This window comes from Nicotiana tabacum, chromosome 7 (genome assembly GCF_000715075.1).
Source record: "Nicotiana tabacum cultivar K326 chromosome 7, ASM71507v2, whole genome shotgun sequence".
Lineage (NCBI taxonomy): Eukaryota > Viridiplantae > Streptophyta > Magnoliopsida > Solanales > Solanaceae > Nicotiana > Nicotiana tabacum.
Genome location: NC_134086.1, coordinates 110,514,549 through 110,541,567, shown reverse-complemented (window position 1 = coordinate 110,541,567; position 27,019 = coordinate 110,514,549). Strand labels below are relative to the sequence as shown.

The window sequence follows — 27,019 nt, the reverse complement described above, 5'->3', positions numbered from 1 at the left end:
GTATCTGATAAGATCAAAATTAATCTCATGACACATTGTATATTTGTATCCATTATAACTAAAAATAAATGTTCAATTTTGCATGTCCAGACATTATCTAATCATCCAGACATTATCTAATCATTTTAGAGTCAATTGTCAAATTAGTCGAATACGTTCATTATTGATGATCTCGTATTTGTCCTTTCAAATTAATAGTCCCTTACGTTTTCCTCGAGGAGCCCCTCCACCCCCCTCCCCTTTGTTTTTTGGGTAAAAAAAACTTTACGTTACCTGTCCTAATTATTTAAGAAACTTCTTTTTTTTTTAAAAAAATTATTTAAGAAACTTCTATATTACTATTCCCGTTCTCCATAGTCCACAGTCACTCCATACAAATGTTTTGAAGAACAAAGAGCGGCACATATTCCCGCTCCCTTGAAATTTCTCTCCACTCAACTCCACTCCCAAAATCGCCCCGCCATCACCGCCGCTGCGCTGCCTTCCACGGCCGCAGTCATGGATTCCTCCACCGCCACTGCGCTCCTCACTGAACTTCAATCTTCCTCCAAATTCACCACCAATACCTACAATAACTTCTCCAATTACCTCCACGAATTCACTACTCTCTCCAAACCAAACAAGTCCTCAAAATCCACTGACGTTACTACTATCATCCGTTCACTTGCCAAACAGTTCCTTTCTTTCCTCAATAAAGCCCTAAGCCTTTTACCCAAACGTTTATCTGAATCGCCCAGAATTCCTGACGAATCTGCCCCTCACTTGTTCGACATTTACAGGTTGTGCCTTAACTGCCTTGAGTGTATCTCTTCGCAGCTGTCGTGTAAACCCTACACCATTCAAGCACAAAGAGTTCGGTACATTCATTGTCTGGAATCATGGGAGAAATACGAGGAAGCTGAATGTGAAGGACTCTCTGTACTTAAGGTTCTTCGCGATAATGCCATTGGTAAAACCAAGGCAGAAACAAAGAAGTCGAAATTAGTGGTGTCAACTCAGCAGCATTTGTTGCCTCAGTTGGCCGAAGAGAATGTGGATCAAGAATTTGCTCTGTTGGTTGTAGAGATTGTTGTTACACTTGTTAAGTGTGCTTCTTTAATTCAGAATAAGGCGGTCAGTGAATATCATGGACTTCTTGATTTGGTTAAAGAAGTTGCGCCATGGTTCAAGTGAGTCACTCTTGCCATTTATGATTGTATCTTATGTTGTTGATTAGTTCGTGAATTATTTGAACCTTATAAAAGATTATTGATAATTTTGAACCGTGCTATATTTTTTACAATGTGAGAGAATGTGTTTAACTGATTGGAGTTAACAACTTTGGATAATTCAGGGTTTTGGATGCAAATGCTCAGGATAAATTGCATCGGGTGCTTGTGACATATTTGAACAGAATAACAATGACTATGTTTGGGGACTTTACAAAATTCAGTGGGGATTTGGTGCGGGAATTTTGTAAAGAAGCCTTGTGTCAAATTAAAAATTCATCCTTAAACGATCAACTGTTCAAGGTGAATCTCTCATGTTCACATTCACCTTTTCTAGAATGTCTTTTCTGTCTAAGCTAACATGTATATGTATCACAGTTTGCAAGGAAGATATGCTCTTCTATCTTCTCACAAGAACTTGAGAAATGCTTTGGGGTTGTTGACACCTTAAAATATGTGCTGGATACCATGGCTGCAGAAATGAAGGTATTATATTGATCCCTTCATATATTATTGATCTTGAACAACGATATTCTGTTGTTTATAGGATCCAGTATTTATTCTTTTCATTTGCTTGATCTGCATTGTCCGATACACGGGGAGAGAATACAGTGGCATATACAAATGAATAATCTAAACTATAAAAAAATGAATAATTTATTAAGACGAGTAAGTGAGCAAGTTTACAATTTTCCATAGGACAAGGTAGGAGGACCTCATGCGTTCAATTGGACAGTTAAAGTACAGCGAACAAATTGCTGGCTCTGATTATATGGTAATTTAAGGCTGGACCAGCAATGAAATTACGAGGCTTCAGATGTTATGTGATCTGGTGAAGCTACTGATGTTGAGGTCAAATAATTCGAACTTAGGGCTGTTCTTGGTGCAAATCTGTGTTCAGTGTTGCGTCTGACCAGTGAGAAGGACATGGAGAGTTCGAAGGAACAAGAAGGAAATAAAATATTTTGACTGCCACCTAGAATCCTACAGGAATCCTCCCAAACCGCAGGGTAAGTTTGCATAAAATTCGACATGCTAAAACCAACAAGCTTCAACAACAAAGATAGAAATTAACTCCTCGTCTTCTGCACTGCTAAATATTTTATCCGATTACAGAACTTCTACACAATTTGCTCCAAATAAAACTAAGGAAATGATAAATAAGTAGGACTTAGTGACCTCATTCACTGAATAATACAAAGTGACTTGTCTATTTTGTATTACTCGCTCCATCTTGAATTGAATATTCTGTTTTGTTTACTTTAAGAAGTTACACTTCATCATCTTTACGTCAAAGTTTTATACATTCTCAAACTTTTAGAATTGCATTAATTATCTTCTGATGTACCTGAACGTGGTCAAATTGACAAAAAAACTGGATTCATCTGGTACAGAGATTTAACATAAATACAGCACGTAAATGTCCTAATTGTAAATTATTGTTGTCTCAACATAATGTATTTTATATTGTTTTGCCAGTGCGTTGCTGTTGCATCACACAATTAATACTACTACTTATTTCTCAACTTGAAGCGTTATAGAAAATCACTTGTTGCCTTGATGTCACCTATGGTAGTTTCATACACATCATACAAGTTTTTTGCTTCTTTCTTGCTAACTTTAAGAAAATGTCTATTTTTTGTTTTATTGCTTTTCTTTTCCTAGGAGTCTTCTTTTTTTGTTTCCTTGGTTAAAATGATGATTCTAAATTTTACATTTCTTTTCTATCCTTGCGACATAAAAGTGTAATGTATGCAATTTCATGACTTTGTTTAAGCTGTGCTTCTTTCTTGATAAACTTCCAGGAAATGTCTATTTTTGTTTCACTACCTTTCTTTTCTTACGAGTTGTACTTTTGTGTTGAAATTTCCTTTTTATCTTTATTTCCTTGGTTAAATGATGATTCTAAATCTTATCTTTCTTTTCACTGATAAATATGCAATTTCATGACTCTATTTAAGACAATGCCCTTACAATTGCTTTATGAGGATTGAAATAATTACTTTATTTATACCTTTCTATTTAGTTAAAAATATTGATGTGTTCAAAGAATGTATTTTCATTGTTATGCTAAAGACAATCTCCCTATTTTTCCTTGAATGGTGCAATGCACTATTAATTCAATGATCTATTTCAAAACTTGTTTTTCTTTGCCTTGTCTTTCACTGTTTCTATTATTTATTTGACGATATGCTTGTCCTTACAAAAATAGTATGATTATGTGAATGTTACCGGGCAGGTCGGAAAGGAGAGCAGAATCATAGAAATTCTGGAGCTTTTTTATTATTGCGCCCATAAATGCCGAAGTGTTAATGCAAATTTCTGTAGTACCCTGTCTGCCCAGTTAGAAGAATTAGCCATTCACGTGAAAAAACATCACATTGAGTTAGCATGTTCTCAGGTAAGCTTTTAGCGGTTTATTTTTGTTATTTATCTCTTCAACGACTCCTATGCATTTATGGAAACCTTTGGTTAAGGAATGTCCTACTTATGACAGAATTGGTTCTTTTGAAGGATAAGCCACCCACTGATTTGATTCTGGGGCTTTATGCTACTGGATTGCTCATTAATGAGTCCAATATTCACTCCATTACCCAGGGAAATTCAAGAGCTCTTTCCTCTGATAGCAAGGACGTGCTGCAAAAACTAAGTAGTTTGCTCAACTTTTTAAAATCGTACTTTGAAATAGACAGCAAAGGAAGCAACACTTCACAAAAGAGAATGCTTTATATTCTGTCTTATTTTGCTGTACTGAAGTTCCTGTGCCAGCCACTTGCCGAGTATGTTATCTCAACAAGGAAAGAAATTCTTAGTGAAACAGAGGCTGTTTCCTGCAATACTTACGTAGAAATTATCCACGATGTGTTCAAGCAATACATTAATGTCTTCCTACACCACAGGTATGTCACTAGTTTATGGCAAATCTTGCTCTCCCGTGAGATTGATTTTAACTTGTTGTAAACTTTTTTATTAACCTTTAAAGAACTGAATTTTTTAGCTCGATTTGGAATTACATATTCAGAAGGCATTGTTAGGTTTCTGAACTCAGTATATAGTGTTTTTTTATGAACAAATGCTATTTCTGTTTTTTATATAAAATTTTAGCTTCTCTGTTTAAATTGATCTAGCTATTTTCTGGTCTTTTTTATCATTAAAATTGTCTTGGTCCTTCTGTTTAATTTAGTTCTTCAATAGTTTATTTTATGTAATCTTTATGTGTTTCACCTTTTTGGATGCAGTGCCGCTGATAGCAAGCAAGATCATTGTGATGATACTAACAAAATCTTACTTCATGTAGCAGTGGCAACTTTCACTCTTTCTCTACGAACAAAACGTGATACCAAGGTTTCTGCTGTTGTTCATGCTACTAAGTTGATTAAGATTGCTATTGATATCATGTACCACCACCATTACTATCCCATGCGACATATGATAATTATTGAATGATAGTAGCAGACTAGCTCCAGTTTAACAATGGATTAAAGCTTTTCTCTTTTTCTTTGTTATTGCAGGAAACTGTTAGATTTATCAAGCATCTCATTCTAAGTGAATGGATTCAAGCCAATGGACTTAAGTATCTCTTCACCTCTTTTTACAACATCACTGTTGTATTATACAGAAATAAGCAATTGATAGAGGTATGAACAGATAGAGAGATTCTCGTGATCCTTTTTATTGTTTTCACTTTCCACATGGTTGATTTATTGTTAATGAAGAAGATGCAGCTTATTCAAATTCTTGATGTTTTATAAATTTGAATCAATTACCATTTGAAGGGACACTCAGACCATTGAGTATGCTAGTATTTTGGGTGGGTGAGAAAAGAGAACAATGTTGTGAAGAGCGTGAAGCGAGGAAAAGCGACAAGCCCCTTTTTGCGAGAAGCGAAGCTCTCGCTTTTTTGAAGTGAAGTGGAATTTAAAAATATATATTAAAATAAATAATGCATAGACAATGAAGAAGAAGAAGAAGAGGAGAATGACAATAAGTATGCCAAAAAATGGCAGTATAACTGAAATGAAAAATGGGCAGCATTTTGCTGCAATTTATCACTGTTTCAGTGAAAGAAAATGAAGAAAAAGAAGAAGAACTGAAGGGGAAAAAATTTTTTGCCAGCCTTTTGCTACTATTTGGACACTGAAACATTGAAAGAAAAAGGAGGAGGAGGAGGAGGAGGAAGAAGAATAAGAAGAAGAAGAAATCACATGCCTTGGACCAAACTTGATGATCTTAAAGTTAAAAAAAGAGAGCCGTTTTAATTAATTAATGTTGGCAGCCCAGTAATAAAGAGAAGTGCTCGCTTCTGTTGCTTTGTTCGCTTCCTCGCTTCTCGCTTTTTCAGGGGAAGCGATCGCTTTTGTGTACTTGATACGCTTCAGATGAGAGAAGCGCCAGATGCCTCGCTTCGGATTGCTTCTCGTTTTAAGTGAGGAAGCGGTCACTTTTAACAACACTGGAAGAGAGAGGCCAGTGTTATGGCATAAGAAACTTTGATCTATCCCTTATATGTGCTTAAGAAGTACCGGTTGTATTCAGAACATAAACAAAATAGTTGCATATGGGGAAAGCATGGGTTTTGTTCTAAAAGATGTTTAAGTTAGAGGAGTGAACTTCACACTATCTGTTATGATTTTGATGCTTTAAGTTCACTAGGAAACTGCATAAATCAAATGATGTCTGGTCCATGGGCTAACTTAATTGCAAAAACACTTTTTGGAAATTATGAAGGGATGAAAGTAGAAAACATGTGTCGGAAAACAGAGAAATAGGAAACCAGATAGCTTATTCTTGTCTGTTAATCTACCTTGGAGAAGGAGAGAAAACATGGAATAATTTCTAATTGGTGAGAAGTTTGATACTAAGAAACAACGCAAGATATTGTTGCCTATTGATTGGGAAGAGTTGGATGAAACTACTGCCCAGATAACAACAACAACAAACACAGCTTAATCCCATACGTGGGGTTTGGGGAGGGTAGTGTGTACGCAACCTTACCCCTACCCTATAAAGGCAGAGAGGCCGTTTCCGATAGACAACTGTTACTGAATAAAAAAAATCACGTTCTCGTGTTTTCCTATTCGATTTTTGCTATATTGTTTCTTCCTTTGCAGGCTGCTAAAGCTCTGAAACTATGCTGCAAAGCATCTTGGAATCATGTGATACGTCTTTGTGAATTGTTTAAGCATGAATCAGATAAATTTCAAAATGATCTGTCAGAAGATGCTCTGATTGGTTTCATAGATGAGGCTTGCGGGAAAACTGCTTTTCTTTTGGAGGTGCTTAATCATAGTAGTGATCGTAAGGTCCAAAAAGTCCTCATTGATAGCCTTAAAAGCTGGTCTGCTGCAGAGCATTTGTTCAAAAAACTGCCAAGTCCCATATCTATAGTGAAGCAGTTTGTGAAGGTAAAATCCACAGTTTGGTTGTTTGCCTCTCTTATCTTTAATTTAATGCAATCATGAATTATATGTTGGCCTTGCTGGCATCTTCTTAATGAATTTCTTTGACGTGGATCTGCTTTCAGATGGAATTGAAGGTTAACAATGTGGATATTGAGGATGGTACCACTATGTTGTATTCTTTGTTGTCACCTTTTGTAGAATCAAAACAGGCTCTTGGAATCATATTGGAGCAGGTCTAACACACTCACTCTTCCTGGCTGAGCTTGTTAATACTTGAAATTCCTTTCTGCGGTTATATTTTATTTTGATGTGCTTTGTTTGCTTAACAGTAGATGCTGCTAACAACTGATACTTATACTTCATCAGGAGCTTCTGGCATATAGAGAATTGAATGCACGAAATCCAAGATTATGTCAGGAAATGTGCCTGAAAATAATAGGTCTTCTTTTACAAAAAGTGTATGTCTCCAAGGACAGCTATTTACAGAGATGTAGAGTCCTTATTGTTAAGGGAGAGGTGTTAAGAGCCAATGGATTCGAAAACCTGAAAGATTGCATTCAGTGTCTATCAGAAGGAATAGCTATAGTGGTAAGCCATTGTTTATGTCTGCCTCTTCATTTATTGAGTTACAGTAATCAGAGCTTGATTGCCTAAGTGGATGTTAATAATTATGTCAGGTTATACCTTTTGCAGGAAAGTTCTTTAAAGCAGAAAAACTGTGTAGCAAATTTAGCCTGCACGAATTCAGCTTCTCATCTGGCGGCCTATGCGTATTGTGCACGTGCACTATGTACCAGTGAGATTGAACCTAACTCAAAGGTGCTACAGCGTAAAAGGCTAGTCTCCTGCATTGATAATTATGGTTTCTTTGGGGGCAAACAGTTGAGCTAATTATGTTTCATTTGGAAGGAAAAGGAGGGAGTTCTTTTATTTAAAAATAAATTTAATTTGTGTTAGTATATCCCATATTGGTCGAGGGAATATAGGCTATTGTCTCCTTATATGGTCTTGGGCAATTCACTCCGCATGAACTAGCTTTTGGGTTGAATTAGGCCCAAGGTTTATTTTCTTCCCATGGCATCAGACACAAGACAGATCCATCCTATTCTTGGTTTACATAATGTTGGGCCTATATTTTATATTGTCAATACCATAGATGTAGCCATATGCATGGCGGGGAGGGATTAGAATGTCCCACATTGGGTTGATGGAATGGACTGTTGTCTCCTTATATGGTTTTAGGCAATCCTCATCTTATGAGCTAGTACCTTTTAAGGTTGAGTTAGGATTATCCTTTTTCTTCACAATTTGATTGCTTTAAAGAAGAGAAAAGAAATCTGAAAATTTAATTCTCATGTTCAACTTTATTTCGTCATACCAATGAACAAATCAATGCACTTTTTCTTAGCTTTTTCTATGTTTAGTTACTTTCTTTCTCCCTGACTTGGAAAACCATTCCCGTGTTTACTGAATACTTATCTATTGTTTTATTCCCCCCACTCTCCCTCCTTTTTGAACAGAGACTTTATGAAGATATTCATGCTGCAGCTAGACTCTGGATGAGTAATCACTGCCATGCACCTGATCAGTGTAGGATGTCTGATATTATGTTGAATATGTTGCATCAGATTGTGGACTTGTTATCACTGAAGGTAATCTCTAATCTTGATGTCACTTTGTATTTGCACAAATTTTCAGTTGACAAGTTAGAAGGCCCTTGTAACATGCATTTAAATATGCATCTTAGGTCTAACCGATCATAACTTTTTGTTTTGCCCTTTAAACTTCTCTTTGTTTTGGCCACTCTGACTGGTTCAATCTTTGATGACTCATGTGTCAGTTATGTTAAGTATGTTATACTGCATGGGAGATAAATATATTTTGGATATCTAAGTGTTTTACAATAGCCCTATTTATATACAATGTTTACATGGTACTACACAACTATTTCCCTGATGTGGGACACTATATATTACCAACTATCTAACAATATATTTTTGGCTTAGTTTCATGTAAGGGATCATCCTTCTAGGACCCATAAGGAGCATTTTCCATTTCGAGAAGTTGTTAAGAATCCCTTCGACCCTTCCTACAATGCAATTTTCTTGACGCTAAATGTTTCACTAACATATACCATGGAAATATTTTTTTAGAAATAAATAGTCATTGCTTGGCTTCCTGGAAGCTTCTTTCAGTAGATTTTAATATTAATTTTTTTTTTTTGCAAGAACCTGGAGTTTTCCGAGAGGTACTTATTTATCACTTATTTGAATGCATAAAATTGCTTTTCTCGTTCAACAGTCCCTTTCCTATGAAAAACAATATTGTTGGTTTGAATTGCTGCCTTTCCTATGAAAAAGGTGCACGGGTTTTCATTCTGATATTTGCTGAAGAGTGCTGAATCTTTGGTAATGAGATATGTCAATTTGCATGATCTCTTATCATCTTGTTCTTCCATTTTTCAGGGCTACCTGGAACTTCATCCTGACATATATGAGATGATGATACAAATATTTAGAAAGAACATTCCATTAGAGAAGTCTGTGTCGTTACTATGGAGATATAGAAGACTTAGTCATGCTCTCTGTACTTCACCGGTGAATGATATGTTCATCAAAGCATTGTCAAACCATTGTGGTGAACTTTCCGAGTCCCTCAAATATTGGATGAAGTGCATGGAAGTGTCTCAACCACAATTAATTGGGTTTCAGCAGAGCTTTCTAACCCTTGCTCTTTCTTCTAAAGTATCTCGTAGTCATCAAAGTTTTCTCCACTGTGACATGACAGACGATAAAGTTAAGCTCACTGCTGCAGAGCTAATTCACACTGTAAGCTTACAGGATAGACACAACATGTTGCATTTATTCTGGCTGCTAGTGTGGTTACACCTATTAATGGGAGCTGCTATTTGTTCTTAGGTTCCTTTATCCAGCGGCGCAGCCTTTCTTTCTGCTTATCTTTACTATGACTTGAGTGAGAGACTGATTCTAAATGGGCGACTGGCTGAGGTAAAATAATGGCTATAACATTTTGCATGATTATAGGGGCTACAACTTAAAATTTTCTTCATCATATGTTTGAATCAATTTCATTTGTTCATGGAATGTTAAAAACTTTTGCTAGTGGAAAGTAGATCCAGTATGCGTGGCCCCGCTTGGGGTTTTACCTTTGGCTTTTATTCTTGGGTTAACATTCCCCATCAGACCACATGGATCCATGCTCCAAAAGACTATTTGCCATCTATTACGTGAAAATTTGACCATAAAGTGGGGTGGTCGGGTGTTTTTGTGGTTTTGGTTTCTAAACGTCAGATTATTCTCTAAATTTCAGCATGGCACTGATTGCTAATTGTTGAGATGCTCTTTAATGTTAATTCAATGCCTGTAGGCTCTTGCTTATGCAAAAGAGGCCCATTGTTTACGAAGTAAACTTCTTCAAGAAAACTTCTTCTATCAGATAGAGGAGCAGAGTGAGGTATATGGTCTCACAGCCTTCCAGATATATGATCCTGTGGCTGCAAAGGCTTGGTTTCCTGAAAATGTCTCCTTTGACTTTGATGGTTCTATACTTACTCCTTGGACTATCCTCCAATGTTATCTGGAAAGCATATTACAGGTCTATCATTATTGTTATAATTGTTGTCATTATTTACATTCACAAAAATAGTTGCTCTTTAATTTGAATTGGATGTGTTGGGAGAATCTAATTGACCATGATAGCATAAACCAATGCAACAGGTTGGAACTGTTCATGAGATGCTTGGAAATGGAACTGAGGCTAAGACACTTCTAGTATGGGGGGAAAACATCTCATCTAATCAGAGTTTGCCCCTCTTCATAATTTCATTCTGTTGCATGTTAGGTAACTTTTTTTCCCAATTTATTTACCTTTCCTCGTATATCACAATGGATGTTTGCCATGGTTTCTGGATTTTTAACTTATTGTCTTCTTAATGTTTATCAGGAAAACTTTACATTAAACAACATCTCTGGGAATTGGCAGAAAAGGAACTAAATACTGCTAAGCAAACATTGGCTGAAAACTATGATGCCATCTCTTGCCTAAAATGCAGAATTATTCTGGAGGTTTCAATTGATCTGCTAATAGGAGATCTATGGAGACTCCACCATTGTGATGCTGTAAATTCCTCTACTGTGGAATTTTTATATAGTGTTAAAGAGAAGTATAGATCTGCCTTTGAGAAGCTGAATAACTTCGGCTGGGAAGATTCTGTTGGTTGGCCCCTGGGAGCAAGTTCCCAGCACACCAAGCACCAGGCTACTTCATTTGCAAACGGTGCAAAAGATCCTTCAGGCTTGAAGGAGTTACCATCCCAGATGGGGAAGCTGGACGATGCAGTTGAAGGGAGAAGGACTAGGAAGACCAAAAAAGAGTCTGAACATAATTTAAGGATGACACGGTCCAGATCTTATGCTATGAAAAAATGTGAAAGTTCTGTGGATGATAAACATTCAAGTGGTGCTGAAAACATGAGCGGTAAGCGTCTTACTAATATGTTTCTTTTCAGATAAGACTTAAGATAGAAACTGCTATTCACTGCTGATGTTGGTCATACATTCACAGGTATGTGCTTCAAATTGAAGTGTTGGCACCATCTTCCTCTTGAAGTTCTCCAATCTGGATCTTTGAGTAATTTCATATACTTGAAATGGGAGCTTGTGCGCAGACAACTTTCACTGAGACTTCTAACTACTATGGGTATTGTGAAGTTCATTCTGGATGCCACTCTGTGTATCTTTCTTGTGAACAGTCACCTTCTTTAGCTGGCTCTGGACTGGTTTCCCTTTATGCAACATATTATACATTCTCAGAATTCATGAATATATTACTAGGAACAATTCACAGTTTCTCTCTGAATGTTAATAGATAATAAGTTGACACATCATTGATGTTGAGGCGTAGGAGTAACCTGAAGATCCCAGGCTTGGAGCAGGTGACAAAATGAGAGTCCACCTGCTTCATTCTTGGTAGGAGGTTTACTCCTGCGCTTTTGCACTGTTGCAGGCTGCATCATGGAATAGTGGTGTCATCAAGGAGTGACACGAAGCAATAGGTCATCCCTTCTCGTGGGTAGAGCAGAATGCTTGAAAGAATCATGTGCTTTGTGAGATGAAGCTCAGAGCAATCTGAGCAAGAAGGGTCTGATTCTTTGAATTAACATTTAAATATGAGAAAAATAAAAAAAAAGGTACAAAATTAGAGCCTTTGCCATCTGAGTGCTAGGAATTTGTTAGTTTTCTTGTGTACTCTCTGTCGAGTTTTTATTCTCCTATTCTTTATTTATAGCTCATGTTTGGGAAAATTGAAAATGACACTTGCAATCAAAGATAAGTATGAGTACAATTCCTGAAGCAATTAACTAAGTCAAAATTACACATTGATTCTTTTCAATAGTTGATTAATTGCAAGCAGAAAATCAATTTTGCTATTGGATATCTTTTCTTGGCTTGTGGAAATTGCACTTTGATAATATTTACCCTTAGTGGTTGAGATTGATGTTGTATAATGGATGTTGAAATTAGTGAAGCTAAATGCAATTTGGATTTTATTAGTACTAGATTTCTACTTGTTTGATATTCTTTATTTTGCTGTAAATTGTGCTCTTTACTTTGAAAAGGCGCAGACCCTGATTCTCACTTAAAGCCTCAGGAGGCTTGTCCTTTTTGCGCTTTCCACTTTTAAAAGACCTCTGGTGGAATTTTTTCAGCCTTTGATCACTTAACGCTTGTGCGGATTTTATCAAAACTGTGGGCCTGTTTCAGGAGCTATCATTTATTTCTAGAATGTCTGACCGAGTGTTTAAAATTCAACAGGAGATTATGTTTGTTGTAAAAATATAGCACCTACATGTGCAACTGGTCATTCATTGTTATATACATAATTGTCGTCCATCTGTAGTATTGATAATGTTAACCTTAAGTTGGGTCATCTTTATACTATGAGAGAAATAATTGAATAATATTTGAAAATATTTTCTTCATATGTTCGGACAAAACCCATTCCATTTGTCCATATTCTTCGCATTGTTTGTGTGCATGCTTGAACTATTCTGTGTTGCTCTTCCATTCTTCAAACTTCATCGAATTATTGAACTATGTGGTCCATTTGTGGGTCTATTCTTTCAAGACACAGTTGACATTTCCATGGATAAATGTTTGTGCCCATTTAGATTTGAATGCATGAATTGCAGCTGAAAGTGCTTGATGCATGAACTAATAATCATACATGTGTGAGTGTTCTTCTTTTTCGCACTCATTAAGTTTTCAACTTCTTTTTTTGGCCTTACCTCTTATCTTATGGCAGGAAAATGCATAGGTCTTTCTGGTGATATCCATGGAGCACAAAAGCTTTTTTTGCAAAGTGTGTCACTGTTCAGTGCAGATTCATCCTGTCCCAAGTACTCTTCTCTGCCACTTATGTCCTTGGTTGACCAGATGGGACAGGATATTTGGGCGGTTCAATTGGCTGTTGATCATTCACTTATGCTTTACCACATATGTTGTTCCATTTTGAATAGCTATTCTTGCAAGGCAACCAGGTATGCATGCAGAAATATATGCAAGTTGTCATGTATTTTCATATCCGGAACCTCGAACAAAAGATCGTTCTTGATATCAGCTTGACTAAGAGTTTTGAAATCCACACTATTAGTGTAAATGTGGTAGAGATTTTTATTCCTTGGGTCTGACAATCTTCAGCAGCTGAAAGATTGTTAATTAGATTCTTCTTGCAAATGATTTAACTAAGGTCTGTCATTGTTATAAAAATTAGCACTTCTAATCTTTTGTTAAAGGGCATCCAACAAATAGTGATTTTCCAAGTAACTGCTGAACTCTAATGAATTGTTGTGTAGAGATTTATGGTTTTATGAATTCCGGAAGACATGCTTATTATGCGGTTTTGGTGTTTCTAAAGGAAAGGAAGGGGGTTGTGGTGTAATGTTTGTAATTATGTAAGCTTTAGGAAAATTTAGTTTTAGAAAATCCCTAATTTGCATGAAACAACTATTATTTAGTATCAAAAAGAAATAGACCTGAATAGAGCTGAGTGGAATCTAAAAATTCATGTAGCTGACTCCAACAAATTTGGGATTGAGGCTAGTCGGCTTATTGACTGAATTGTTTTCCCACTACTTGGTGCATTTGGTTGGAGAGAACCTGTGAAATTTCCAAGTACAATCATTTCTTCTGCACTGATTATGGGATAGATTGGAGCTTCTAGCATCATATTTGTGAATTGCAGTAGGGCCGTTTTTCTGAATAGCCACAACAACTGTGCGTCAATTGCATACTAGTTGTGTCGGTTATTTGAATCTTCGATATCCACTCCAATTTGTTTGGGTGCACTTCATAACTATTTTTTTTTTTGGTAAGGTAAATTGTATTAATCAAAAGGGAGAGAACTCCCGTATACAGGAAGTATACCAAAGAGTAAGAATTTACATTAGAAGTGCACTTCATAACTATTATCAATAATTTTTCGTTTAAGATAATTTCTGCTCGTAGCTTCCTTCAGAAAATGGTGTTGGACTATTTATTTGGTGTTTCTTTCTGTATCTCCTGTAATTCTGTGCGTCTGCCTCTTTTTAGAGTGAGAATTCTCGTTATAAAAGCAAAAAAGTGCAAATCTTCTATTAAGGCACTATTTTAGTTTTCTCCCCTCAATGATTCATGTCACTAGATCTGCTGTAAATAGCATGAGTTGTAGCTTCTAGTTACTGGTTCTCAATATTTGGAGTAACCTGCTTTCTTTTGGTGTGTTGGCATCTTTAGTTGCTCAGTAATCCTTATTTATCTGCTCTAGTCTTATGTGCGGTTTGAAATATGACTCCAAAGGTTGTTTATATTTCCTTGGTATCCAGATTGAATACCCATCTTCTCATTTTGAAGTTGAACCATCTCATATAATCACCAAATAGGAAAATTTTGCGGGTTCCACTGTTACTTCTCTCAAAACTATCATTTTCTTAAATATCTTGTAAAGTTTCTAGAAGTAATTTTTTGAAAATTATAACTCTTATAACAATTTTCCTATGTCAAATAAGTACATTTGATCTGAGATAGTGGTTTGCTGCATATATTATAGATATATCTAATGAGAATATTTTTCAACATTCACCAACATAAGTACATAAGTTTTGTAGCCGTGTATTTCTCTTGCTGTGTGCGTTAGCATTCACATGGTGAATCAGTTCATAATATTATTTTACTGTTGTCCAGTCTGATTTTTTCCCTCTTATGCAGGAAAACTAGCTGTAAAGAATGCCATGTTTTTTCATGCATCAAGTTATCAAAAGTTATTTCTTGGCTGAAGCTGGCCTTTATTCTCAGTCGTGAGATTCCTTTGCTTTCTCAGAAGGTTAGAATTTGTTCAGTTGATTCTGTGCTAGAAATTCCAGTCTTATAGCCTGTGTGGTCAAGCTGGAAAAATCGGCATATTTCGAAAAATGCTTTTTTCAAAAGTGCTTTTCAAAAAAGTACTTTTGGATAGACGCAATTTGTGTTTGGCTGAAAAGTGCTTTTGAGCAATAATTTGTGTTTGGCCAAGCTTTTCAAAAAATGCTTTAAGTATCAAATTACGAATAAGGACATGAAGTGATTTACTTAATACTAGTTAATATTACATAAGTAAATTAATTGTTAGATAGTTATGTGTAAATAATCCTAGTTCCATATGTAGTAGGAGTAGAATATGTCCCTAGTCCCATATGTAGGAGTAAAATATATATTATATATAAGGCTCATTGTATCATTGGTAAAAAATAGGCTTTTCTCTCGTGCATTCTCACATGGTATCAGAGCTTCACTGAGAAAATTATCGTTGTGCATCATTCCAACGACATCCGGGAAGAAAGATCTCGTCGCCGTGCAATTTTATGGTAACTTCGTCTTGTTCCCAGGGTTCATCACTCTACAATGGTACTGTGCATATATAAGTACCACCTTCAAATCCGAAACCCTTGTGCGACTAAATCCCAGAAATCCTTGTCCCATCGGAACAGAAAACTCAGTCACCATGCGTCTATCCGGTTGACGACTCAAGATTGATTTGCGTTATCTCCTCATCGGTAAGTGTTGTGTGAAAACCAACACTACTATCTTTTCCGAAAAAGTTAAGCGACAAAACCACAATCAATCCCTTCTCAAAAAAAAAAAACCCACAGTCAATCGCTACGACAGTAAGTCCTTCACGCGCCTCCACCCAGGCAGAACTAGGGTTCCGGTGAGCGCGTATGACATACGCGCCGATGCATGGAGCACTTTCTGGCCAAAATTTTTAAAAAGTTCTTTAGGATAGTTTTTTGTGGGGTGATTCCAAGTTCACAATTACATTTTTCTACAGATTCCGAGAACTTTGGAATTTTCTACCGAGCTACAGTAACTTTTCCGGCGCGTGTGAACCATTCCGGCCACTTTTTGAAAAAAACTTCTTCAGGACAACTTACTCATCCTATGATTCCGAGCCTACCTATATAAATTACAACAAATTTTGACAACTTTATTTTTTCGGCCTGAGCAGTGCATTTTTTTCGGCCTGAGCAGTAATTTCCAGAAAAGTTTTTGTTTTTTGGTGGTGTTTTAGAACCTATTTTATAGTGTGGAATTCGTCTTAGTCTCACTATTTTCAAATTTCTCCGGCGACTTGTCGGTTAACTTCTGTTATCAGCAACCACATGGTTTTGTTGCTCAGGGAAGTCTAGTGGCCTTGTATGTCGCTTGCGCAGGTCACTTTATGGTCTAAAGCAGTCTCGTTGAGCTTGGTTTGGTAAGTTCAACACAATTATCCAGGAGTTTGGCATGATTCATAGTAAAGTCGAATGATCAACTTGCATATATTCTCACAAAGTCCCTCACTGGTGCTCGTATTAGTTACATATATAATAATCTCGGCACATATGATTTGTATGCACTGGCTTGAGGGGGGTGTTAGATAATTATATGTAAATAGTCCTAGTTTCATATGTAGCAGGAGTAGAATATGTACTAGTCCTATATGTAGTAGGAGTAAAAAATATATTATATATAGGGCCCATTGTATCATTGTTAAAAAATAGATTTTTTTCCGGTGCATTCTCACATACATATACTCAAAAATCTATTATTAAAGACAATAATTAAGTTTTTCCATTTTATTTAAGTAAAATATGAAAGTAAAATGAAAAATGAAAAAGTACTTTAATTCTTTCAATATGATTTATATATATCAAAAAATCATTCAACAAATATAAAAGCATTCGGTCACTATATATTAGAAACCTATCCTAAAAATAAGAATGATACTTATATATTAATATCCTAAGTACTAGGTTTAAAATAGGTTAGGTTATTTTGGTATATACTATATTTTGCTAAGTGTATTTTGGTAAGAAGAAAAGTCAAAATTGCTCCTAAATCCCCCCCCCCCCACACACACACACACACAACAAAAAAATGAAATTGGCCAAACACCTCAAATGTAGAAGAAAAAAAGGATACTTTTTGGGGAAAAACACTTTTGGCGTTCGGCGAAGCTTGGCCAAACATGCTATTAATCAAGTGTATGCTTCAAAAATCTTGTATGTTGTTTTCTACCTTTTGAGAGACTTGCGTTCTTAGTTACCAGTTTGCTCCCTTTTACTCACTAGGAATTATTTCTTTAGATATATACATTTCCCTATACAAAATGTCCCTAAGTGCTTCATTTTTTTGATAAAAGTAATAATATTTTATTAATGAAGGGCATAAATACCCGTATACAGGAAGTATACCAAAATAGTTGAGAAGCCTCACAAAAGAATATGGCTCTAAAAGACATCCAACCTTCTATGCATGGGTGCACCAAAACACAATAAGGCTACCCCTCAGATGTACAAAATGCTTCTCTGTTCCATCAAAAGCTCTCCTATTTCTCTCTCTCTCCAAATGGTCCCACATAAGTACAAGTGTAGCGACATCCCAAGCCTGCGTCTTCTTCTCCTTCTAATGAAAGTTCAGCTAAGCATTGCTTCTTTGACCGTGCATGTCACCAAACCAACCCAATACTTCCACCACAAGCTAGATGCAACCTGACAATGTAAGAGGTGATATACATCTTCGCCAGAAGTCCCTAAGCACTTCATATTACATGCTTGCAAACAAATTATTAGGTGCATGAGTAATACATGGTAATTTTATCTGCTCTGAGAGAACAATTGCTTACTAGTACTGAAGGTTAATGTCATAAAGTCAATGTATAAAAAGACTGTTGCAAATACTGTGTTTTACTAAGTAAGCTTAAATCTTTCATTTATTCTCTAGGTCTTGCATGTGTTGGTCTGTGGGTTGACTTGGTTAGTTGGCAGCTAAAGTAATCTTTTGGTGTTCCTATGGATCTGTACTGCAACGATTTCATGTGTACTGGAATGATTCATCATATGCTTATTCTTTGGGTGCATGTTGATATGATAAATAATCATATGATAGTTCACTGTTCGTTTCTACAATTTGTAACTTCTGAAGCAGTGTGATTCCCAGTAAATTGACTCTTATAAGCAATTCAAACAGATTTCCAGGTTGCTTGCGGCAGTTTATGTACTTTCTACTTCTGATAAGTCTTTTAGTATACCACCTAGCAAAGCAATCTCTGAAAGCCAATGGGCATCGTTCTTCCATCAAGCTTCAATTGGTACTTGTCTCAATCAACACTTCTTTTCTTGCCCATTGAAGAAGCAAAAAGCTGAACATGTTGTGGATTATGAGGTATGTGTTCTTAGATTAGTTTGCATCAACAACTGCTCTACAAGAAGTTGTTTCTTTGTTGTGTTTGTTGTAAGGTTTTCACTAGTACGTTGTTATGAGTCTCAATTCAAATATTGTTATCTTTCAATTCAAATCCAAAATCATTTTGTTAATATTGATTCAAAGTTTTTTTTATCTTCCGATTCAAATTCCAAAATTTTAATCTCAATTTAAATGTTTTCATCTTTCAATTTAAATTCAAATTAGTCTTCTTATCTCTTTTTCTAGTACTTATTTCTTTCAATTCAAATTCGAAATCAAAATATTTTAGATCTCTATTCAAATATTTTTATTACAATGCTTATTAACTTTGTCCTAAAAGTGCCATGTGGCTCCTTTTTTAACAGACCGCTTGGCATAATGTTAGGGCTTACCACTCTCCTTATATATTTTATATTTACTTACCAAAGTTCGGTGGCGAAGACTCAAATTGACTATCTCCTCCTCAGGAGATGCGACAGAAGGTTGTGCGAGGATTGCAAAGTTATCCCAGGTGAGACCCTTGCAACGCAACATAGGCTCTTGGTGATGGACGTTAGTATTATGATAAGAAGGAAACAGAGGTCAGTACGAGGCCGCCCGAGGATTAGGTGGGGCGCCTTGACTAAGGTTAAAGCCCAGGAGTTGGAAGGAAGGTTGTCGGCAATGGGAGCTAGGAGAAGTAGTGGGGACGCAAACACTATGTGGTCGACAACGGCGGACTATATAAGGAAGGCAGCGAGAGAGGTGTTAGGGGTATCTTCAGGCTGCACCGGTGGCCACAAAGGAGACTGGTGGTGGAATGCAATTGTACAAGGTAAAGTGGAAGCGAAGAAGGTGGCTTACCTGCGGTTAGTGGGGAGCACTGGAGAGGAGGAGAAGAGAGCGAACATTGCGAGATATAAGGTAGCTAGGAAGGAGGCAAAGACGACAGCTTTTGCTCGTTTGTATGAGGAACTAGGGAACAAAGGCGGGGAGAAGAAGTTACTCCAACTCGCTAAGGTGAGAGAGAGGACGGCTCGGGATTTGGACCAAGTGAGGTTCATAAAAGATGAGGACGGCAAAGTTTTGTTGGGGGATGACCAGATAAAGAGGAGATGACAGACCTACTTTCATAAACTTCTAAGTGAGGAAGGGGATCAGGATATTGTACTAGATGAATTGAGGAACGCCGAAAGACCCCATGTACTAAGTGATTGTCGGGACATTGAGGTCGATGAGGTCATGGAGGCAATGCGTAAGATGAGAAGGGGCAGAGCTACCGGACCAGATGAAATTCCGGTTGAGCTTTGGAGGTGTGTGGGTAGAGCAGGCTTGGAATGGCTTACTAAGTTGCTTAATGTTATATCCAAGACTAATAGGATGCCCGAAGAGTGGAGGTGGAGTACAATGGTCCCGTTGTATAAGAACAAAGGCGATATCCAGATCTGTAACAACTATAGGGGTATTAAATTACTAAGTCATACCATGAAAGTTTGGGAGAGAGTGGTAGAAATGAGAGTGCGAAGGACGGTGTCTATTTCAGACAATCAGTTCGGGTTCATGCCGGGGCGATCTACCACAGAAGCTATCCACCTTATTAGGAGGATGGTGGAACAATACAGGGATAAGAAGAAGGATCTCCACATGGTGTTTATCGATCTAGAGAAAGCGTACGACAGGGTTCCTAGGGAGGTCTTATGGAGATGCTTAGAGGCTAAAGGGGTCCCGGTTGCCTACATTAGGGCGATTAAGGACATGTATGATGGAGCTAAGACTCGGGTTAGGACAGCAGGAGGCGATTCAGATTATTTTCCGGTTATTACGGGGTTGCACCAAGGGTCTGCATTCAGCCCTTTCCTATTTGCCCTGGTGATGGATGCTATAACGCATCATATTCAGGGGGAGGTGCCATGGTGCATGCTATTTGCTGATGACATAGTCCTAATCGACGAGACACGACGCGGCGTCAGTGAGAGGTTAGAGGTTTGGAGACATACCCTTGAGTCCAAAGGTTTCAGGTTGAGCAGGACGAAGACGGAATACCTTGAGTGCAAATTTGGGGCAGAGCCGACGAAAGCGGGAGTGGAAGTGAGGCTTGATTCTCAAGTCATCCCTAAGAGGGGTAGTTTCAAGTACCTGGGGTCGTTTATTCAGGGGTCCGGGGAGATCGACGAGGATGTCACACACCGTATAGGGGTGGGGTGGATGAAATGGAGGTTAGCGACGGGAGTCCTGCGTGACAAGAAAGTGCCACTGTTACTGAAAGGTAATTTTATAGCGCAGTGGTTAGGCCTGCTATGTTGTATGGGACCGAGTGTTGGCCGGTGAAGATCTCACACATCCAGAGGATGAAAGTTGCAGAGATGAGGATGTTGAGGTGGATGTGCGGGCATACAAGGAAGGATAAGATTAGAAATGAAGATATTCGAGAGAAGGTGGGGGTGGCCCCCATGGAGGACAAGATGCGGGAAGCAAGACTCAGATGGTTCGGGCACATTCAGAGGAGGAACACTGATGCACCGGTGAGAAGGTGTGAACGACTGGCGGTGGTGGGTACGAGGAGAGGTAGAGGGAGACCTAAGAAGTATTGGGGAGAGGTGATCAGGCAGGATATGGCGCGACTTAGGGTTACTGAGGACATGGCCCTAAACAGGGAATTGTGGAGATCGAGCATTAAGGTTGTAGGTTAGGGGAAATTGTGATGTCTTTTTTACAGCGCACTAGAGTGAGACTAGCCAGTTAGGAATTAGTCTTAGAATGCTATTGATCAACTACTGATGATGGGCTTTATCTTCTGTGTATTAATACCTTACATCTTTCTCGTATTTCCTATATCTCCTATATCTCTTATATTGCTGTTACTTTGTTTTTTATGGTATTTATGTTATGTTATGGATTTTATGGTATTTTATGTTGTTTTATTATGAGTATATTGATAGTACTAATATAGTGTCTCTTGTTGCCTCTTCGAGCCGAGGGTCTCCTGGAAACAACCTCTCTGCCCCTCGGGGTAGAGGTAAGGTCTGCGTACATATTACCCTCCCCAGACCCCACTTGTGGGATTACACTGGGTTGTTGTTGTTGTTGTTGTTGTTAGTTGCTCTTATCTAGATATTGCTACTGCATGTATTTTCATTCTGTCTTCTACCCCTCAGCAAGTGATATATAATTGTGTATAAGTGTGTGGGTACTGTATATGTCGGAAAACGAAAATGGTACTGAAACTTTGTAGTAATGGAGAATTTTGAGCTCGTGTGGGAAACAGAACAAATTCACTTGTGAGAAATGGTATGGTAAAAATTGCACGGGGCACCCTATTTGGTCGCCCCCATTTAACCTATACCCAATTTTTTTAACTTGTACCCACTTTTTAAACAACTTCAGTCCCCTTTCTCCTCCTCAAAGTTTTATCTTTTTCAGAAGTAAGGTTCATAAAACTAGGGGGGGGGGATTTCGTCAAAGAAGGGGACAAGTTCTCTGTTTTGGTGTACTCTTAAATGTTACCTTCTCTTGTTTTCTTTACAAGTTATCAATTCCTACTCCTTGAAAGTCTTTCTTTGCATAAATACCTGAATAGTAGACATCAGATGCAATTCATGCATCATTAGATGAACAACCAAGAGCATGGACTACTGGAATATCACTGAGATGGAATTCCCAATAGTGGGAGGACTAGTTGCCCCAACTGGACCAAAACAACATGCCAGCATAAAACTTAAGAAACAGACAGTAGGGAATATAAGCAGAGCTGAGGATGAACAAAAGGAGACGCGAAATGCCCCCTAAAGCTCTAGAGCTAAAGTTCGCCAGTTACAAACAAAAACTAGCTCTAGAGCTGAAGTTCGACATTTACAAAATAAAAACTTCAGCTCTAGAGCTAAGTTTGCCGGTTACAAAACAAAAACTTCACCGGTTACAAAAACAAAAACTGAAGTTCGCCAGTTACATAAACAAAAACTTCGGCAATTACAAACAAAAAACTTCAACAAATAGAGAACAAAACTTCAGCTACTATGCTTAAGTTCAACAATTACAAACAAAAACTTCAGCAAATAGAAAAAAAAACTTCAGCTACTATGCTTAAGTTCAGCAATTACAAACAAAAACTTCAGCACACTTGGTTTAGCACACTTGCTACTTCAGTCCCGTCTACTAGAATGCTGGAGTTTTGCGTGATTGCCTTTGCTACTTCAACCCCGTATGCTGAAGTTACGCGAAAAAGTGGGTACACTTGCAATTTTTTTTGCAAAGCGGGCACAAGTTAAAACGTGACCCAAAAAGCGGGTATAGATGCAAATGCCCCAATGGTATGTGATGAGTTTTGGATTTAGGTGGGTCGAGGTTGGAAAGAGCAGAGGTTGGTGTTTTCTTCCCCTGTTTGTAAAGGGAAGTACAAGAGGTTGAACAGCTTTTTCTTTCCCTCCTAAATTGGATGTGAAGTCCAGTGTATATTTTCTACCCTCCCTTTGTGATCATGTCAGATAAGGAGTACTCGATCCGACGGAAGTAAATCGTTGAACTTTTCTCTTCTTTATCCTTCTTCCCGTGAAACAAAATATTGTGTAAGGGTTGGCTTCATCGGATAGATCCTCTAGAAGGCCTTAAAATATAAACTCTTCTTTGAAGATAGCAGACAGACATTTCTGATAAATCAGATAGAAAGTGAGATTAATTGGAAAGAAAAGCCAATTGAGGAAGCCGATTTTGTTCCAAGGAAAATGTTGAGCAGCAGTGTTCCAGAGTAAATCTAACGATTATGACTCCAAGGAACTACCATGGAGCCCTAAACATATACCTTAGCATTCTGTTTGTACTTTGAAAGACTGCTAGGGTAAAGCCACAGCCTGCGAAGCTTCTACAAAATCTACGCTAAAGCCTAAAAGACAAGACCTACTACTGAATCTAACTTTTTTCCTGCACATAAGCTTATATTTTTTTATTTTTTTGCACCGTGCTGGGTACACTAATATTTTTGGATTTTCTGTTTTCAGGGTTGCTGTTCTTTGACACAACAGCATCTTGGTTCAGAAGAACCTAACATGTTCAGGTATTTCTTTGTCTGAGCATGAATCGAGGAGCTTTGCTTAGAAGATGTGCTCACTTTTGTTCCATCTGCACCCTCTTTTAATGCAGGCTTGCACCTGAATCAGTTGAAGATCTTGAAGATTTTGTTTCGAGATTTTTTGAGAGCCTGCCTACTAGTACAGTTGTCTGTCTTAGCTTGCTTGGACGCTCTGTTTCCAGTTTGTTGACTGAATTGTTGCATTCTCCGCACCCCATTCAATCATGGGTTCTGTTATCCCGCATGAGCTCAACTAGTCAGCCTATCACTGTAATTTTGCCCGCACATTCTATTGTTAAAGGTAATACAGTCCTTTATTCTAAACGAAACAGTAAATTCATGAAAGATATCCTTGGCTTATTCTTCCTTCATGCCATCAGAAGCTTCAGATGACGTTGCCCAATTCACTTCCAGTTTTCCTTTTGAAGTCAAAGATAAGCACTGGCATTGCCCTTGGTTATCCAGCGTGGTTGATGATGTGGCACCAGTCTTTAGAGATATATTAGAGAATAATTACTTGTCCTCGTCTGTGCACCTGTTAGAAGATACTACAGAGAGCAGATCATCATGGTGGAAGTGGAGGAAACAACTTGACCAGCGCCTTGCTAAATTTTTACGGTTAGTCAAATGATTTTTATCTCATTTAATGTTCCATGAAAAAGCTTGTCTCTCTGAATTTGGATCGGATCTTTCAATACTGAATTGCTTGGAATTTTGGCTGTTTGCTAAAGTTCAGTTTAAAGGTTGGTGTTATGATGATGATTTTGTATAATTGTTGATGCCTTCACCTTTGCATCTGAAAGTTAAGAGAGAAGTCACTGAAAGTTATGTCTATCATTCCTATCATAATGCCAATTCACTTTCAAATAAGCACTCAAAGTATTGTATGTTTAACTTTATATGCCTCAGGAATCTAGAGGATTCATGGTTAGGTCCTTGGAGATACCTGCTTTTGGGTGAATTGTCAGAATGTGAGCTCCTGGATTCACTAGTGAAGAAACTTTATGATCATTTTAGATGTAAAACTGGAGCTGATGTTCATAAAAGTCTTCTTAAAGTAATTCTCGGAGCTGCGAAGTACGCTTATGAGAAAGAAAATCACATTTCTCAGATGGTTTTAAATAAAGGATGTCACCTGCATGGAGGGGGTAATGGAAACTCCAAAGTGTTCGATAAGACATCTACCGAAGTTGATAATCTCTTTGATTCAGTATACAAGTCTATACTTGATGAAGCCCAAGAGATGGTAGAGACTGAGTCCATAAGTAGAAGACCAGTTATTCTTGTTTTGGATCTTGAGGTGCAGGTGTGTTTTCTTCTCTTCTTCCTTGTGTCTTGATTCAACTTTGTGCTTCATTATATTTTAAGTTTCTTATGCTAGCCAAAAGCTTTGCAGAAAGGAAATATAAAGTCCTTCTGTGTTTCAAGAACTTGCAACTCTCTGGAAATGATAGATTTGTTATATATTGCTATTTGTTGTTTCATGTAACCCGAGACATTGTGCATTTTTAACCTGAAAAAGCTTTAGTTATCTGGTTCTTACCTAAGTTTATGCAGCTGTGTTGCTAAACCCTAAACCCGAAGTAGGAAAAATTTCCTTGCTAATTGGCAAAAGTCCAGTAACCTTTTTTAAACAGAAGGTGTTTTGGTTAGGAGAATAATGATCACTTTCTGCAGATGCTTCCTTGGGAGAACCTACCACTATTAAGAAACCAGCAGGTTTATCGCATGCCCTCAATTAGCAGCATCAGAGCAACCCTGATCAAGTGTTGCCCATATCAACAACAAGTTCAGATGCTAAAGTGCTACCAAGGATCTCCTATGGAACAAGGGGTTCCATCACATTCCATTCCTTCGATTGATCCACTGGATTCCTATTATCTTTTGAATCCAAGTGGAGATCTTAGCAGCACGCAGATAGAATTTGAAAGCTGGTTCAGAGATCAGGATTTTGAGGTACTTTTCTACTTTACTCCTGAAATTGGAACATTAAAAAGAAACCTTAAGCATCACATTTCACCAATTCTGCATGTGCATGTACTTAAAAAGTTCATCTATATCTATACCCTACAAAAGTTACGTCCATCAAGTATCTTCCTTTATGAATGCTAAAAGGACCCTATTATTTTTAAGGAGTTTCAACTGAAAAATGAGATATAGGTGTTTTCCTTAAATGGGAGGAAAATTAGCAGAAAGATTTTTCTCATGTCTCACTCAAATTAGAGTCTTGACCCAATAAACAGGAAAAGAACTGGGGATCATAGCAATACAAATCTCTAATGTTTAGCTTGAACTAAAGGCTTGATATTAGAGTATCAATACTGTTTTAAAATGATTATTGACTTGAACTATCCTGATTAACCATGGTTTGCGGGTCCTACACTTTGAACCATGAAGATGTGTGTGTGTGTGCATATATATATATATATATTGTATTTTATGTTGTTTTGTTTACTGTGGGAACTATAGTGGTTCTATCATTTTAGACTGTTTCCACTAAAAAATAGTGATAACTATCTGATTATAAGTAAAAATTAGGATAAATAATCTTATGAGTCAATTGTCAACTATCTTAGTCCCCATATTATTTTAGGTCTGTTGTATGCTTCCTTTGTATATATTAAGGTCCATTTAGTATCAAAAGTATTCATTGTAGTTAAAACTATTTACATGTTGTCAACTTACTGCAACCTTCTTTTATGCTTGCGAATATAATCGGTCTACAAATAATTATATTATTTTACTTCGTTGTGCAGGGAAAGTGTGGAACTGCACCAGCAGTAGAAGAATTGGCTGAGGCCTTGAAGAGTCATGATCTTTTTATTTACTTTGGCCATGGAAGTGGTACGTTCAAAATCTTGGAACTGATTCTCAAAATTATCAGGGTGATTAAGTTTTACTTATTATTGCCTATATGCCCTATCAGTAATAATATGTTGCTATGCTGGCATTTCAGGAGCGCAATATATCCCTGAGCATGAGGTAAAGAAACTAGAGAGTTGTGCTGCTACTCTGCTTATGGGGTGCAGTAGTGGGTCACTGCATCTGCATGGAAGCTATGCTCCTCGGGGTGCTGCCCTCGGCTATCTATTAGCAGGTTCTCCGGTTATAATTGCTAATTTATGGGAAGTGACAGACAAGGATATTGACAGATTTGGAAAGAGCATGCTTGATGCTATCCTGAGAGAAAGATCAAATGTTTCTTTTAGATGTGATAAATGTGATACTCTTTCACATAAACTCGAGTCAATGAAAATTAGTGACAGCAAAAGAACTCAAAGGACAAAAAAAGAGAAAGATATAGCACCTGATATGTGTAAAAACAATACATCTACTAACCACTGTAACCACAGACCAAAGATTGGATCATTCATGGGGAAAGCAAGAGAGGCATGCACTCTCCCTTTTTTGATTGGAGCAGCCCCAGTTTGTTATGGTGTCCCCACTGGAATAATCAGCAAAAAGGATTTGTAGTATTGTCACTTTAGTATATGATAATGTCAAAGTCCCATTCTTTATTCTTCGTACTGTCAAGAATCTCCATCATATTAAATATCGTGGTCTCTTGTTGATCTAACCAAAGATAAAAGATTTGCAGTATCGTTGTGA

The 27,019-nt window shown here is 37.5% G+C and overlaps 1 protein-coding gene across 3 annotated transcripts; it reads left to right on the top strand.

Annotated features, from left to right (window-relative positions):
- The first annotated feature begins 368 nt into the window (after positions 1-368).
- On the top strand, positions 369-27,019 carry LOC107804022 (separase-like). Of its 3 annotated transcripts, none has more exons than XM_075217491.1 (28): positions 369-1,169; positions 1,334-1,511; positions 1,587-1,694; positions 3,448-3,609; positions 3,723-4,108; positions 4,448-4,553; positions 4,721-4,846; positions 6,320-6,613; positions 6,733-6,843; positions 6,977-7,198; positions 7,304-7,429; positions 8,131-8,262; positions 9,076-9,438; positions 9,529-9,618; positions 9,998-10,225; positions 10,348-10,471; positions 10,574-11,107; positions 11,195-11,329; positions 12,935-13,169; positions 14,875-14,989; positions 18,154-18,348; positions 23,340-23,395; positions 23,482-23,711; positions 23,794-24,028; positions 24,320-24,716; positions 25,088-25,366; positions 26,167-26,254; positions 26,367-27,019. In XM_075217491.1, exons 1-28 carry the CDS (start codon positions 499-501, stop codon positions 26,882-26,884), a joined length of 6,444 nt encoding a protein of 2,147 aa, XP_075073592.1. In that variant the 5' UTR covers positions 369-498; the 3' UTR covers positions 26,885-27,019. The 3 variants fall into 3 exon arrangements, with proteins under 3 accessions (XP_075073592.1, XP_075073591.1, XP_016483314.2); XM_075217490.1 differs by having other exon boundaries at positions 23,791-24,028; XM_016627828.2 differs by lacking the exons at positions 369-1,169; positions 1,334-1,511; positions 1,587-1,694 and having other exon boundaries at positions 3,472-3,609; positions 3,706-4,108; positions 23,791-24,028.

What these genes read in the sequence shown, in the direction of transcription:
- LOC107804022 (XM_075217490.1), top strand. Translation starts at nt 499, where the DNA reads ATGGATTCCTCCACCGCCACTGCGCTCCTCACTGAACTTCAATCTTCC. An exon ending in CCATGGCTGCAGAAATGAAG is followed by an intron (nt 1,695 to 3,447) that starts GTATTATATTGA and finishes GTTACCGGGCAG; the next exon opens with GTCGGAAAGGAGAGCAGAAT. An exon ending in GAACAAAACGTGATACCAAG is followed by an intron (nt 4,554 to 4,720) that starts GTTTCTGCTGTT and finishes TTGTTATTGCAG; the next exon opens with GAAACTGTTAGATTTATCAA.